This window comes from Phocoena phocoena, chromosome 18, assembly GCF_963924675.1.
Source record: "Phocoena phocoena chromosome 18, mPhoPho1.1, whole genome shotgun sequence".
Lineage (NCBI taxonomy): Eukaryota > Metazoa > Chordata > Mammalia > Artiodactyla > Phocoenidae > Phocoena > Phocoena phocoena.
In genome coordinates this window covers 21,618,560-21,634,347 of record NC_089236.1, presented here as the reverse complement: position 1 = coordinate 21,634,347, position 15,788 = coordinate 21,618,560, and the positions used below count along the sequence as shown (strand labels likewise).

The 15,788-nt window shown below is 43.8% G+C and overlaps 1 protein-coding gene across 1 annotated transcript in view; it reads left to right on the top strand.

Moving 5' to 3' along the window:
• Positions 1-15,788, top strand: part of GTF2F2 (general transcription factor IIF subunit 2) — a 156,090-nt gene that overhangs the window by 6,126 nt on the left and 134,176 nt on the right. The window contains exons 2-4 of the mRNA XM_065896101.1: positions 140-157; positions 192-387; positions 13,920-13,993. Of these exons, the coding sequence (XP_065752173.1) occupies positions 322-387; positions 13,920-13,993 (140 nt within the window). The 5' untranslated portion in view covers positions 140-157; positions 192-321. The remainder of the gene's footprint in view (positions 1-139; positions 158-191; positions 388-13,919; positions 13,994-15,788) is intronic.

Below are 15,788 nucleotides of genomic sequence, written 5' to 3'. Positions count from 1 at the left end.
GTTTTGGCCCATCCCACCTTATGCTCTTATCACTCGGGCACAGCCCACGGCAGTAGCCACACCCACTCAAGAAGTTGCCTGCTCAGGAAGTTTGTCTGCAGCAGTGCGCCGTACTGACGGTAGCAGCGCGCAGGCGCAGTTCCCGGCTCCCGGCGGCGTGTTCCTCTTTTCCCGGGACCCCAGCGTCCCAGCAGGTGAACCCCGGCTATACACAGTCAGCCTCCGGCTCCGGCTTGCGCTGTGCTCCGGTCCCTCGCTCCGCAGTCCCCCAGCTTCCGGGGCCGCTGCTCTGGCCCGCACGCCTCCGCCGGCGACAGACCCATGGCCGAGCGCGGGGAACTCGATCTGACAGGCGCCAAGCAGAACACCGGAGTGTGGCTGGTCAAGGTAAGGTTTGCGCGGCTCCCGCTTGCGCTCCTCCTTAAAGTAGTTTCAGTGACTTGAGACTGTCCCACCCCGTGCGCCTTTTAAAGTTCTTTACGGCCTTCTCATTAGAGTTTCAGTTAACTTGAGAGGCAGGATTCATTGTTATGCTCGTTTGCAGACGAGAAGATTAGTTAAGGGACGCCCAGTGTTTTTCAGCCAATTAAGAGCCCGAGCCTGCCTGGCATGGATCTCCTTTCCCCACGACCTGGTTTTTCTGGGGCCCTGTCTTGGTGTCCCCCAATGTGAGCGGTGCGTTTAACCCCAAGCTGAAAAATTTCTGCATCTTCTCTTGGTGAAACTGATTTTAGTTATCAGTCTGTATAAGGAAGTTGAGTGTCTGCTTCCTGTTAAAATTTTCTCAGCCAGAAAGTAGAACTGGTCTCTGCGTACCCTTAAAGTATTCTTTTAGGTTGTTGGTTCTTATGCAGTTCTCAGGAGAGCTGAGAGCTCTGAACTCAGGAAAGGAGAGGCCGTGGACTGGAGTGTTCTTTTAGAGCATGACCTGGTCTCCTGAAACTGTCAGCAAACGTCTTTCCTTTTGTTTTGTTTTGTAAAGACAGCAATCTTGATTAGCCCTTAGTGAGCACAGTATTTGTGCTTTACTTTTTCATATTGGGGAGTGTTGTCTTTTAGGAGGGTTTTATAAGACATATGTAATGTTCAAAATGTGATTGTGACAGTATCCGAAACTCAAGTAAAATGTAGGGACCTTGGTTTGTTAGATTTTTAAAAACTTATATCACATGGCTGAGTTTTCATCAGTTAAATCTGAGAGGCCCGTCCTGTCTGCCTCTCTGAAGTAGCTCTCTTATGCTTATTTGCTAGCCGGTCGAACCTGTATTATATTCTTCAAAGCACTTTTCAGAGTCCAAAGTGATTCTGTGTTCAGTGTTGGTTACCTCCTTTCCCCAGCACACGCACAGTCACATTTCTCGAGACTAGGCTTCTTGCCTGTCACACCCCGATCTGTGTTTGGCACATGGTAATAGCTCAGATATGTGATGAATGAATGAATGAACTCTTATCCTTCATTGCTAGCCTTAGTCTCTGGTACTCATTTGACTTATCACGGCGTTATCAGTGTGATTTAAATAATGGAGTAGAGACTCCCCTGGTGGCGCAGTGGTTAAGAATCCGCCTGCCAATGCAGGGGACACTGCGGGTTTGAACCCTGGTTTGGGAAGATCCCACATGCCGCGGAGCAGCTAAGCCCCCTGCGTGCGCCACAACTACTGAGCCTGCGTTCTAGGGCCCGCGAGCCACAACTGCTGAAGCCCGCGTGCCTAGAGCCCACGCTCCGCAACAAGAGAAGCCACCGCATTGAGAAGCCCGCGCACCGCAACGAAGAGTAACCCCCACTCACCGCAACTAGAGAAAGCCCGTGTGCAGCAACATCTCTCTCCTCCTGCGTGCTAAATGGAGGGGAATCATTAGGGAGGAGAGCTCCTCTACAGACTGAAAGAGCTTGAAAAGATGGTGATGCTTGAGATGATGTGTTTGTGCTTGGAGCACAGTAAATGCTCAAGAAAGGTTGTTTGCCTTACAGAGAGATTTGGATGGGTGGACAGAGTCCACCATAGTATCTCCGTAGTATACCATGGAGAGTGGAACTGAAATGCAGGAGTGAAAATGCACAGTAACATGCTGTATCCTGGAAATCAGAGAGGAGATTATTATGCCTCGAGTAGAGGCTTGGGACTGATCCTGTCACATTGTGAAATGGGGATGTTTTAACTTTAGTCTACAAGAAGTGAGGAAACTTTTGGAGGTTTTTGAGTAAGGCAGGGATGCAAATGATTCTTTTAGGGGGAAAAAAAAACTTGAGGGGAAGATAACAAAATTAGAGTCAAAATTAGAAAATTATCACAGGATCATAGGGGTTTGATAGTGAATTCTGAGGAGTTAGGGAAACTTTTTCAGCAAAAGTTGTCAGGATGTGGTGACTGACTAAATGAGGATGTGAAAGAAAACAATGAATCTAAAGTTAAGAAATTTTAGTGTTCTTTCATATATGGCCATTTGAATACATTTTATCACTTTAAAAACTTACCTCAGACTAAGGATTTGTTCTGTTTTATAAAGGTAGTTATAATGTTTCAATTATTTATTGTTTGCTGTATCATTGTTTCCTTACATCAATTTGGCCTGTAGTATTTCTTCTTTTTCTAACCTTATGTATCAAAGAAAAGTAACAGGCTTGCAAATACTACATCTTTCCAGAGTGTGAAAGGACTTTTTTTTTGCCAGTTCTTGTCCTCTGACAACCTTATCTCTTAAAGAGGATGAGAATTGCTATCAAATACTTTCTGTTCTAAAATCCATTCATGTTCCCTCTTTGTTTGATAACTTTTATTTCTGCTTTAGTTAAAGGAATGCTAGTAGGCAGTGAGGTTTGATTTGCACACCTGTCAGATAGTTTGAATTTGTTTCATTTGCGCTGGGATTAGCATCCAGTACGATTTTCATGCCCATATCCTAAGCATATTTGGATTTTTATCTCTGAATTATAGGAATAAGTTATATGAGAGCTTCAAGTTGTAATGGTTAATTTCATTTCCAGCTTGCTTTGTGTGATGTTAAAATATAATATGTTGTTTATAGAGTTTGTTTTCATTCTTACCCAATTAGAATTTGTGAATAGAACTACATACGACTTTAAATCTTTTCAGTACACGTTAATATTTCTTATAAATAACGCCTTGAGTTCTGATCTTTGAGGATCATTTGTTGTAAAATACATGAGTTTCTTCCTAGAGTGTTGCAAGTTCATGGGCCATTTTGTTCATATTTTATTAATTCCATCACTAGACAGGTATAGAAAAGGATAAATACAAGTAAGGGTTATACATACAAGCTCTCTGAGAGGTTTTTGTTTTTTTTTTTTTTTTTTTTTTGCGGTACGGGTACGCGGGCCTCTCACTGTTGTGGCCTCTCCCGTTGCGGAGCACAGGCTCAGCGGCCATGGCTCACGGGCCCAGTCACTCCACGGCACGTGGGATCTTCCCGGACCCGGGCACGAACCCGCGTCCCCTGCATCGGCAGGTGGACTCTCAACCACTGCGCCACCAGGGAAGCCCTCTGAGAGTTTTAAGTAGGAAAAAAGTTGTTAGGTGGGAACAGGGAAGACTTTGGGGAAGGTGACATTTAAGAAGAGCCTATGGAGTTGATTAGTTAGAAAAGACTTCCCAGCAGGGCTGGTGAGTGTGTTCAGGAAAAGGCAAATATAGTGGAAGATTGTGTACCAGAATATCCACTACCTGTAACTGTTCTGGCCTAATGAAATGCCATTTCTGGAGTTTTGAATATCTTAAATCTACAAGAGAATGATCTAAATAAGTTTTGATAGATAATAGACATGATTGGATTTAACTTCACAATAGATGCCACCTGCTAAGGAACATAAACAGCCGCCGTTTTTACCTGGTCAGGGAGCTAGTCCCTTGTAGTTTGCATTGCCCTATTTCTGTTGCTTAGTCTATGCCACTGTTAGGTTGCCAGCTGGTCACACTACTACTATACACCCGGTATGAAATCAGGATCTAAAAATGATATTTAAAAAAATTTTAGCATAGTTCTTCTGTTTGGCTTCCAATATTTATTTAAAATTTATTTATTTATTTTTGTCTGCATTGGGTCTTCGTTGCCGCACGCAGGCTTTTCTCTAGTTGCGGCAAGTGAGGGCTACTCTTCATTGCGGGGCGAGGGCTTCTCATTGCGGTGTTTTCTCTTGTGGAGCACGGGCTCTAGGCACGCGGGCTTCAGTAGTTGTGGCACGTGGGCTCAGTAGTTGTGGCTCATTGGCTCTAGAGCACAGGCTCAGTAGTTGTGGCGCACGGGCTTTGTTCCTCCGCGGCATGTGGGATCTTCCCGGACCAGGGCTCGAACCCGTGTCCCCTGCATTGGCAGGTGGATTCTCAACCACTGCGCCACCATGGAAACCCAGCTTCCAATATTTAGACTTCTGGAAAAAAATCATCTTATCTAGTTATGATTGGCAGGAGGGTAGGGTACCTGATGGGGAAGAGGGGGAGATAAAGTTGGCAGGGTTTTTAGGAGTGGTGGGGTTTTTGTAAGTAATGAATATCATACTGGAGCTTGAATTATAAGAAATGCTATCTTGTGAGGGAAATGGACAGGTGGAGGTATTGACAAGCGCTGCAATGGGTCCAACCAACAGCTCCCTAGCCAGCAAAAAGGTGTGTTTCAAGCCCCATCAGCCTTCCTCTTATAAGCATTTTGATTGATACTTGTTGGAGGAGAGGATCAGGACAAGAGAGATGGACACCATCCCCTGTGAATATTGGGTCCTCCATTCAACAACTCAGATGCCACCAAGCTCAACTTTTATTTTTTCACAGACAGTTAAACAGTTGGACATTGACAGCCAGAGAGAAAGCTGTGTACCAGGGAGAGATGAAACCGGAATGGGTGATACCTCGAAGTCTTGCAGGAGAAAAAGGAACTTAGATTTATAATGTACCAAGTATTTTACACAGCAAACCTGTGAAGTAGGTACTAATTATATTTTTCAGATGATAAAATTGAGGCTTAGGGAGGTTAATTATCTTGCCCAAGCATGGAACAGTAATTCAAATTTAGGTCTGTTTGGCTACAAAGCTTATGCCAGGAATAGGAAATGTCTTTTTTTCCCCTTGGTTCCCTTTAATGAATCATCTCCCTGGAGACCAGAGGTGAGGTGGGGGACTTTGTGTTTTTTTTGTTTTGTTTTGTTTTTTGTTTTTTTACGGTACACGGGCCTCTCACTGTGGTGGCCCCTCCCGCTGCGGAGCACAGGCTCCGGACACACAGGCTCAGCAGCCATGGCTCACGGGCCCAGCCGCTCCGCGGCATGTGGGATCCTCCCGGGCCGGGGCACGAACCCATGTCCCCTGCATCGGCAGGCGGACTCTCAACCACGGCGCCACCAGGGAAGCCCTGGGACTGTTTTTATGGCCTTGGGTCTTGTCAGCTCCATATGTTGACCTTCAAGTAAACGTGTGAGTAGAAGCTGCCTGTCATAGGTTGGGTTCCCAGGGAAGCTGGTTCTGAGGAGAAGGTTAGCATGCAGAGGTTTGTTATGGAGTGCTCCTGGGATCATCACCTGTGGAAGGAAAAGGACTTATGCAGGATTGGGCACAGGGTGGTTTGCCCCAGGAACAGTGGGCGATCGTGGCCAAAGGGCCTGTCTTCAGTGGAGGCAATTCCACAGAGAGCTAACAGCTGAGGGCTCTCTGTGGTCACTCCCAGCAGCTAGGGGAATAAGGCCTTCAATCCTAAACGAGGAAAAGGGTGTCACATCACTGTCTAATACAGTGTCCAATACTCTGGGAGAAACAGGGCTTTGGAGACTAGTAGTTGGGGAACTAGATATTTGATGACGCAAAGTTGGCAAACAAGCTTAGGGGAGTAACTACTGTATATATCCCCTTAGCACCTTGGATTCAAAGGCACTGTTGACCTTAAAATTGACCTGTAGCTTGAGCGAGCGGATTGATTCATCCAACAAGCTTTCCGTGATCACCAGTCATTGTTCTGGGCTCTGAGTGTGTTATGGTGAGCAAGAACAGACAGGCCTGGGCTCTGTAAACCCGGATCTGTAGTCTGTGCTGGAGAGAGACATCAGTCAAGTCCTAATGAAGGCGGTTCCAGACAGATGAGGGCACTGAAGCAAGGAGTACTGTTGTGTGAGTGTGAATAGCAAAGGAACTTGACTTAGTCTGGGAGGTCAAGGGAGTTTCCCTGAGGAAATAATGCTTAAGTGAGTCATTTTCTGGTCTTGGGAAATCTGAGAAAATATCCCTGTACTCATTATCTTGTCTTCATCTCATTTTCTTTAATGAATGTGTAGACAGTGGAAACAACACAGATATCTCACAAGTGACATGTTGACAAGAGTGTTTTGTGGAAATTTACTAAGAATAGAATTCAGGTGTTCTCATCCAGAAACAAAGGTAATTATGTGAGGAGACGATATGTTAATTAGCTTGACTAGCGTAATCATTTCACTGCATATATCAAATCATCATGTTGTACACCTTAAAAATAAAATATAATGTTTTAATTAAAAATAGCAGCTGTCCAGGGGCTTCCCTGGAGGCGCAGTGGATAAGAATCTGTCTACCACTGCAGGGGACATGGGTTCCATCCTTGGTCTGGGAAGATCCCACATGCCACGGAGCAACTAAGCCCGGACACCACAACTACTGAGCCTGCGCTCTAGAACCTATGCGCCACAACTACTGACCATGAGCCTAGGGCAACAAGAGAAGCCTGTACACCGCAACAGAGAGTAGCCCCCGCTCGCCACAACTAGAGAAAGCCTGCGTGCAGCAATGAAGACCCAACACAGCCAAAAATAAATAAAATTAAATCTTAAAAATAAAATTAAAATAACAATAAAAATATCAGCTGTCCAAAAAAAGTATTTTGGAGCCTTGGAACCATATATACCGTTATTTTTCCTTTTCCTTCTACCTCTTTTTTCACAACTTAATGGGCTGGGACTTCTGGGAAGCCCATTTCCGTAAGCTCTTGGTGTAGAAAGTTATATATGATTGACATAGTATCCTCATTGTATTCTGTTTTTCATTACAAGGGTATAGAATTTTGGCAGCCTTTTGAATTAAATAAACTGGTAGGCTTACCTGGGAACTTCCTTTTTTCTTTTTTTTTTTTTGGCCACATTGCACGCAGCATGCCAGATCTTAGTTCCTCGACCAGGGACTGAACCTGCGCCCCCTGCAGTTGGAAGCGCAGAGTCTTAACCGCTGGACCACCAGGGAAGTTCCGTGGGAACTTACAGTTTTATTATAACAATGATGACAATGCAGTATGAGTTCCAAACTTGTTTTTATCAATTAACTTCTGGGACGTAATCTTTGTTTTAGTTGGCAATTGCTTGTATTAGATACAATTATTGTACTGGATTTGATTCTTAAATTTGTTTTAGTGTATGATATATACTTAACGTCACTTAGAACTATTGTCTTGTTGTTTGGTGGCCTAAATTGTAGTCTCCAGCAGTTTGATCATAGAATCTTCTGACCTGGTTAATGTATTGAAGAACAGTGGTCTCATCAAGAGCTCCAGAACATTCTTTTTTTTAAAATTAATTAATTAATTTATTTTTGGCTGTGTTGGGTCTCCGTTGCTGCACACAGGCTTTCTCTAGTTGTGGCGAGCGGGGGCTACTCTTCGTTGTGGTGCGCAGGCTTCTCACTGCGGTGGCTTCTCTTGTTGTGGAGCACAGGCTCTAGTCATGCGGGCTTCAGTAGTTGTGGCTCACAGGCTCTAGAGTGCAGGCTCAGTAGTTGTGGCATGCGGGCTCAATAGTTGTGGCTCATGGGCTCTAGAGCACAGGCTCAGTAGTTGTGGCGCACGGGCTTAGTTGCTCCGTGGCATGTGGGATCGTCCTGGACCAGGGATCGAACCCATGTCCCCTGCATTGGCGGGCGAATTCTTAACCACTGCACCACCAGGGAAGCCTCAAGAGCTCCAGAACATTCTTGTCTTCCCTTTATCTTAATAACATTTCAGGGAACCAGCAATGAGGGGACAGTGGCAGGTTGGAAAATGCTCCACTCTACTATTGGTGTTTTCCTCTCTTCCCCCATATTTTAAGGTAGATCTCTGAAATAAGGTTTCCCTTTGAGAATGCAGTGAGAGTTATTAAAATTAAATTCTGCATCCTGGATTTATCCTAATAACACCATCATTTTCATTACACTAACATTTCTTCAACAATATCCAGTCATTAAAATAATAACTCTGTTCCTACTGTGTGCCAGGCTATTCTAGATGCTAGGGATGTGGCAGTAAACAAAACACACAAAATATCTACCTCGTGCAGATTGCATTCTAATGGGGAGGGAGAATGGACAATAAACAGATATGTATATAGCAGGTGATTAGTGCTCTGAAGAAAAACAAATCAGGGTAAAAGGTGTAGAAGGTAGCTGGGGATGCTATTTTAATGGCGTGGGGAAGGGCCTCACTGATAAGGTGGGCCTTGAGCAGAGACCTGAAGGAAGTTATGGGGATGCCCTTCAGATATCTGGAGGAAGAGCATTCCAGACAGAAGTAACAACGAATCAAAGGCCCTCGGATGGGATGGTGTTGGGAGCGTTCACAAATCTGTGTGATTAGAGTCGAGTGAAGGCAGTAGGAGGGTCATGAATCCATAGATCCATGAGGCCATGGATTACAGAGGGCTGAATCATCTAAGACATTATAGAGGATTTTTACAATGAGTGACATGGGAAGCGAGTAGCCATAGAGAGGCAGCTTGGCATGCTGACAGTGGGGCTAGACTGCCTAGGTTAGAATCCTGGCTTCCCACCGCTAGTAACTGTGAGACTTTGGACAAATGATAACTTTTTGGTGCCTTAGTTTCTTCATCTGCAAAATGGAATAATAATAGAGTTGTTATGAGGATTAAGTGAAGTAAAATTCTAAAGTGCCTAGAAAAGTACCCGGCACATGTTAAGCACTACGTAGATGTCTGTTAAATAAATTGAAAGGCTTTGAGCAGGACAGGATCATGTGACTTTGGTTTTAATATGGTCACTCTGGCTGCTGTACTGAGGCTAAAGTGTGCATGGACAAGAGTGGAAGCAAGGGAATCAGCAGGCTCTTACAGTAAGAGATGGCTGTTACAAGAGATGATGGTGACTTGGATTAGGCTGGTAACCCTGGAATTGGTGAGAAGGACATGGAGTCCGGATGTAATTTGAAGGTGTTGCTGACAGGCTATGTTAGTTAATTGGATGTGGAATGTGAGAAAAAAGGAGCCATTCAGGGTAACTCCACTTTCAGACTGAGTGCCTGGAAGGACGGAGTCGACTTTTACTGAGATAGGAAAATTGCAGGAGGAACAGGTTTATGAGGGAGAAATAAGAGTTCTGGTGTGGATATTTTGAGTTTGAAATGTCTAGTGAATATTCAGATGGAGAGTTTGAGTAGGCAGTTGGATATATAAGTTGGGATTTGGAGGGGAGAGCTATAAATTTGGGAGTTGTCAATATACAGAGGGTATTTAAAGTCAAGAGATTGGATGAGATTACATAAGATTGAGTGTGGACAGAGAAGAGGAAAGGTCTGAGGACTGAAATCAGGGCCCTCTGAGATTAAGAGGTCAGGAAGATGAGAATCTAGATGTGTGGAGACCAAAAAAGGAGAGTCCAGAGAAGTAGGAGGAAAAGGCAGAGAGATTGGAGTGACGTGAAGCCAAGTAAAGAAAGTGTTTGAAGAAGGAGGAAACAGTAAGTTCTCAAGTATTGTTGATAGGTCTGCAAGACGAGGACTAAACATTGGCTTGGCGATATGGCGAGCTTTTGTAACCATGGGAACCAGTTTCAGCAGAGTAGTAGCGGGGAAGCCTGTTTACAGCAGAACAAAGTGGCAGAGGAGGAACTGTAGGCAGCCAGCAGAGATGGCTCTTCCAAGAGCTTTGCTGTAGAGAGGCAGAGAGACGGGACAGTGGCTGGAAAGAACTTTAGAGCCTGCCCTTACCAGGTGTGTGATCATGAATTACTTTGCTAACCTCCCTGTGCCTCAGTTTCCTCATTTGTAAAATGGAGACAATAAAAGGATTGTGTGAGAGTTAAATGGTTAATATATTTAAAACATTTAAAAGAGTGCTTGTCACTTAATGTGTTAGTTATCTATTGCTATATAACATTATCACCACAGGCTTAAAATAGTGTGCATTTATTATTTCATAGTTTCTGTGGATCAGGAGTCCTGGTGTGGCTTACCTGGGTCCTCTGCTTCAGAGTCTCTCACAGGATGCAGTCCGGGTGTCAGCCAGGGCTGGACTCTCAGCTGAAGCTGTGCCTGTGGAAAGATTGTTTCCAAGGTTCCGTGGCTGGCAGAATTCAGTTCCTCTAAGGTTGTGGGACCGAGGGCCTAAATTCCTAGTTGACTGTTGGCTGGAGCCTGCCCTTAGTTTCCTGCCACATGGGCTTCGAAGCAAGACAGAGATCACAATCTGATGTAACCTAATCACAGAAGTAACATCCCATCCATCACCTTTGCCATATTGCATTGACCAGAAGGAAGTCACAGGTCCTATTCTCACCCAGGGAGAGGCAGTTACCCAAGGGTGCGAATATCAGGAGGTGGGGATCATTGGGGGCCATCTTAGAGTCTTCTGCCACATTTAGTAAGCGCTCTGAGTGTTAGCTCCCACCATCATCATTGTTACTGCAATGGGGGAATGATTACGTAAAGGGAGTGAAGGAAAGGGTAGAATTGAAAGAAAGATGTCCTTGATTAGACTACAGGGAAAAATTCAGTGCACACCTGGAGGGATTGGCCATACATAGTTCACCTGTTAAAAGGGGAAAGCAGAGTAAAAGCCCCACCTGTGGCTAAGCGGTAGATTGATTGATTGACTGACTGATTGATTTTTTGGCCAAGCAGTATGGCATGCAGGATCTTAGTTCTCAAGGCATGTGGGGTCGAACCCGCGCCCCCTGCAGTGGAATCTCAGAGACTTAACCACTGGACTGCCAGGGAAGTCCTAAGTGGTAGATTTGGAAGTATCCTTTTGATTGTTCGTCTTTCCTCAGTGGAAGAGGAAGGAAGAAGTGTTACATATTTGAGGAGTGAAGAGAACGTGTGACCTGTCTGCAGTGGCTTTCCCACTGCAGGTGAGAATTGACCAGGGAGGTCGAGAAATTGCCTGGCACCTTGAAGGGCTTACTTGATGTTAGTAGCCGTGTATTTCAAGGGAGACCGTTGAGCATGATTGTTTTTCTTCAGCTGCTCAGGTGCAAGTGTAGAGGAAGAATAGAGCACGATCAAATAAAACAATAAATAGATAAATTCATAAAATAAGTAGTAGTATAGCTTGGCTTTAATCCGGATGAGGTTCTGCCAGGCCAGTATGATGGAGGGAGTTAGGGGCAAGAGAATGGTTATAAATGATGGGTTGTGAAATGTAGCTCCGTTAAAGAGAGGCGTGAGGACATAAGCAGACAGGGACAGTGTACAGATGTAGAGTCTATGATTTGAGGGATGGAAGAATTGTTGGAGTCGAAGTACTGAGGAAAGGGCCAGGAAGTTAGGAGGTGGTGGTCAGAATTGTTCCTTGAAATACAGTTTGCGGAGAGGGGTACTGTTACTGATAACGAGAAAGTTTTACAGTATGTAAATGTAGGGCTCATTTGAATCAGTAACTTGGAATATGATGAAGAAAAGCCACCATCTTTCCCCTAAAGACTTTGTTAGGGAATACAGCTTGTGATCTCTTGGTAGAGTAGGCTGCTATCTGTAGAACATAATTTTCTCTTTGTGTTAGAGTAATTGACAAGAAGGTTCCCTGGGGCTAAAAATCAAAGACAAGCAAGAAGCAAAGGCTCACTTGTTAGGCAGTATTTCAAGATTGAGGCCATGAGGGAATAATTTACATAGTTCAAGGATTCAGGGTTTTATTTGATGTTGTAACAGGATCTTTTACATACTCTTATTTAGTTGTATAACAAAGAGAGCATCTGACCGATCTGGAGGCCTCTCGCGGCTGTTACTAGCTAACCATGTTATTTCAACCCCCTGAGTCTGGGTTTTCTTATCTATAGAATGAGGAGAGCGGAAGCAGTTTTGCAGGGTGATTGGGAGGATTAAATGGCATAGTGGGTATAACATGTGTAGCCCTGTACCTGACACTGTTGGCTCCCTTCCCCTTCATCTTTTCTAGCATATTGTCTGACACAGTAGTTGTTCAGTACATTTCAGTGTAAAGAATGAACAAATACCATTAGGATCTTCTTTTATTCTTGAATTTTTACTATATCCAGAGCACTGCTATTTGTTTGACTAATGGTCAAGTGGTTCTTTTTGCAAAAGAAATTGTGCTAGATAGAATTTTTTTTTTCCTTTCCAGCCTTGGAAGGTCTCTCTGACTCAGTTACACATTCATGTTCATGTTGTCATTCCAGGATTACTGTGGGAAATAATAATGACACCTGACACTCACTGAGTGCTTGTTTGTGTGAGGCATTATGCTTCATACTTTACATGTACATATAAAGTATGAAGCATACCTTAAAAGTATGTACTGATTCCCGAGTTCAAACTACTTGTTAGAAGAAATGAGATAAGGTCCATAGTAGACATTCAGCATATATTCCCTTAATCTTTTTGAGAATTAAAACCCTTCTGATTACATATATCTAATTTCAGACACAACACAGTTAAGAACATAGATGCTGGAACCACACTGCCTGGATTTGAATCCTGGCTCCTCATTTGCTAATTATATACCGTTGGCTAAATTTTATAGTCCCTGGGTGCTCCAAATTCATAATCTGGAAAATGGGGATATTCCCTGGTGGTGCAGTGGTTAGGAATCCACCTGCCAATGCAGGGGACACGGGTTCGAGCCCTGGTTTGGGAAGATTCCACATGCCATGGAGCAGCTAAGCCTGTGCGCCACAACGACTGAGCCTGTGCTCTAGAGCTCACAAGCCACAACTACTGAGCCTGCGTGCCACAACGCTTAGAGCCTGTGCTCTGCAACAAGAAGCCACTGTAATGAGAAGCCCGTGCACTGCAAAGAAGAGTAGCCCCCGCTCACCGCAACTAGAGAAAGCCCACATGCAGCAACGAAGACCCAACGCAGCCAAAAATAAAATTAATTAATTGATTTTTAAAAAAGTTCCCTGTAGAGACGTGAGGTATAAATGTATAAAAAGTGCATATAAGTGTCAGGAAAGTACTATTATATAACTGTTAGCTGTTATATTGAATAATTTCTTTTATTTCAGCAGATCCTTCCATCATATTGGTCAGTTATAATCTTAGACATAATAAATATATGTAAAATATATAAAAATATAAAATATGACTTTTGAATCATCTTAAGCTCAGTAGTGTCTCTAAATAATATCATGTCAGGTGGCGCCCTGGTGGCGCAGTGGTAGAGAGTCCGTCTGCTGATGCAGGGGACACAGGTTCGTGCCCCGGCCCGGGAGGATCCCACATGCCGTGGAGCAGCTGGGCCCGTGAGCCATGGCCGCTGAGCCTGCGCGTCCGGAGCCTGTGCTCCGCAACGGGAGAGGCCACAGCAGTGAGAGGCCCGCGTACCACACACACACACACACACACACACACACACACTAATAATAATAATAATAATAATATCATGTCAGAATGTTATGCTCCTCCAAGAAGCCTCTTCTGGTAGCCTTTCTCATCTCTGAACTTTTATTGGACTTATCTGGGAACATAAGTTAGCACTTCATTATTGTTAAGTTATATGGCCAGTTTTAGTTTTGTGTCATCACCTCAACTGACTTTAAACACTTTGAGAGCTAAAATCATTTCTTACATATCTTAGTACCTCTTTAGTGCAAAACATATAATGAGAGCTTGCTACTTAATTAGCAATTATTACAGACAGAAAGTATATATAGAAACCATATATCACTTTATGTTTAAAAAGATTTGTTAGCATCTAAAACATAGTCTAATAGTGTCTTATTTTGTTTTAGGTTCCTAAATATTTGTCACAGCAATGGACTAAAGCCCCTGGAAGAGGTGAAGTTGGGAAACTGCGGATTGCCAAGTAAGTTATTTATGAATTTTTGACATTTTATAAAACTTTTTTGAATTTTTTTGTACAAGTGCTTTTAAATGTAATTAGAGTTCTTTTTCAAACAGAGAATTTACCTGAAAAATAAGAAGTAATGAGCATGCCAAGGCTTGTCAAGAGATGATTAGGTGCCCTGTAAGGATTCGTGTGTACACACACACACACACACACACACACACACACATTCCTCTAATGAAAGGTGTAAATATCAAGTAAAATTTATTGGTAAAGCCTATTGGCAGTGAAGTAGCAGAGTATGTAGTTCCCTCATCCATCTGTCCGCTCCGCATCTTTGAGGAGGTATGCTTGAGTTGGGCGTAACTGGATGCACCAAGTTAAGGACTTCAGGAGAAGGATTTTGCCATTGTGCCACCATACCTATTTATAGAGGCTTTGGAAGAGGGTGGGGAACACCTAGTAAACAATCTAAGAGTATTGTTTCCTGGTTGAGAAAATAACCTTGTTTGAAAAGGAAGCCTCCATAGCTCAGCTGGTGTCAGCCATAGGCCTTGTGTTCCCCTCTTACTGTCCATTCATTCTTAATCCAGCTCTAATCAGATTTCCATGCCCACTACTCTATTCAAATGGCTCTTGTATACCACCAATATCCACCTCTTTATCACTGAGTTTTTGTTTCGTAACAAACCACCCCAAAGTTTAGTGGCTTAGAACAAAACCATTTTATTAGCTTATAATTCTATGGGGCCGTTCTAGACAGTTCTGGTTGAGGCTGACCTGGCTGGTCTTCCTGGCTAGAATGGCCTCATTTATGTGTCCGGTGGTTGGCTTGCTGTCAGCTGGGGCAGTTGCCACGTGTTTTTCATCTCCAGCGTGCTTCTTCACACGGTGGTGAAAGAGTTCCTAGTAGCAAGAGAGAGGGAAGCCCCACTACACAAGTGCTTTGCAAGCTGTGCTTGCATCATGTTTGCCAAATGTAAATGTAACTTGCAGTAGACTCTACCTCTTGATGGGATTTGAGGCAAATAATTTGTAGTCCTAAAAATTTTTTTTTTTTTTACAATCTACCACATCCACATTCTTTTTTTTTTTAAGTTTTTAAAAAAATTTATTTTATTTTATTTTTGGCTGTGTTGAGTCTTCATTGCTGTGCGTGGGCTTTCTCTAGTTGCGGAGAGCAGGGGCTACTCTTCGCTGTGGTGCGCAGGCTTCTCATTGCATTGGCTTCTCTTGCTGTGGAGCATGGGCTCTAGGCGCGCGGGCTTCAGTAGTTGTGGCACGTGGGCTCAGTAGTTGTGGCACTTGGACTGTAGAGCGCAGACTCCGTAGTTGTGGCACACGGGCTTAGTTGCTCTGCGGCATGTGGGACCTTCCCAGACCAGGGCTCAAACCCGTGTTCCCTGCGTTGGCAGGCGGATTCTTAACCCCTGCGTCACCAGGGAAACCCCTACCACATCCACATTGTTAAATCTAAGAGTCAACTAGCAGCTCTTCTCAATTGACATTCAACAGAATTTGACATAGTTGATCACTTCTACCCTCAAACCCTTTTTTTTCACCTCACTTCTGAGACATCACTCTCTTGCTGGCTCCTTCTCATCTTCTCAATTTCTAAATGTTATTTGGACACCTTCTGGGTTTTGTTCTTTGGAGGAGCAATCCTGTGTTCTTGGATGATGTCGTGTCTTTAAAGTAAGAAGGTTTGATACTTTCATGGTTTATGCCCTAAATATCAATATTTTTGTTCTTTATCTTACTTGCATTTGTTTCAGACAGATCTTTTAATTCTTCCTTTTGTTTTCACAAGATA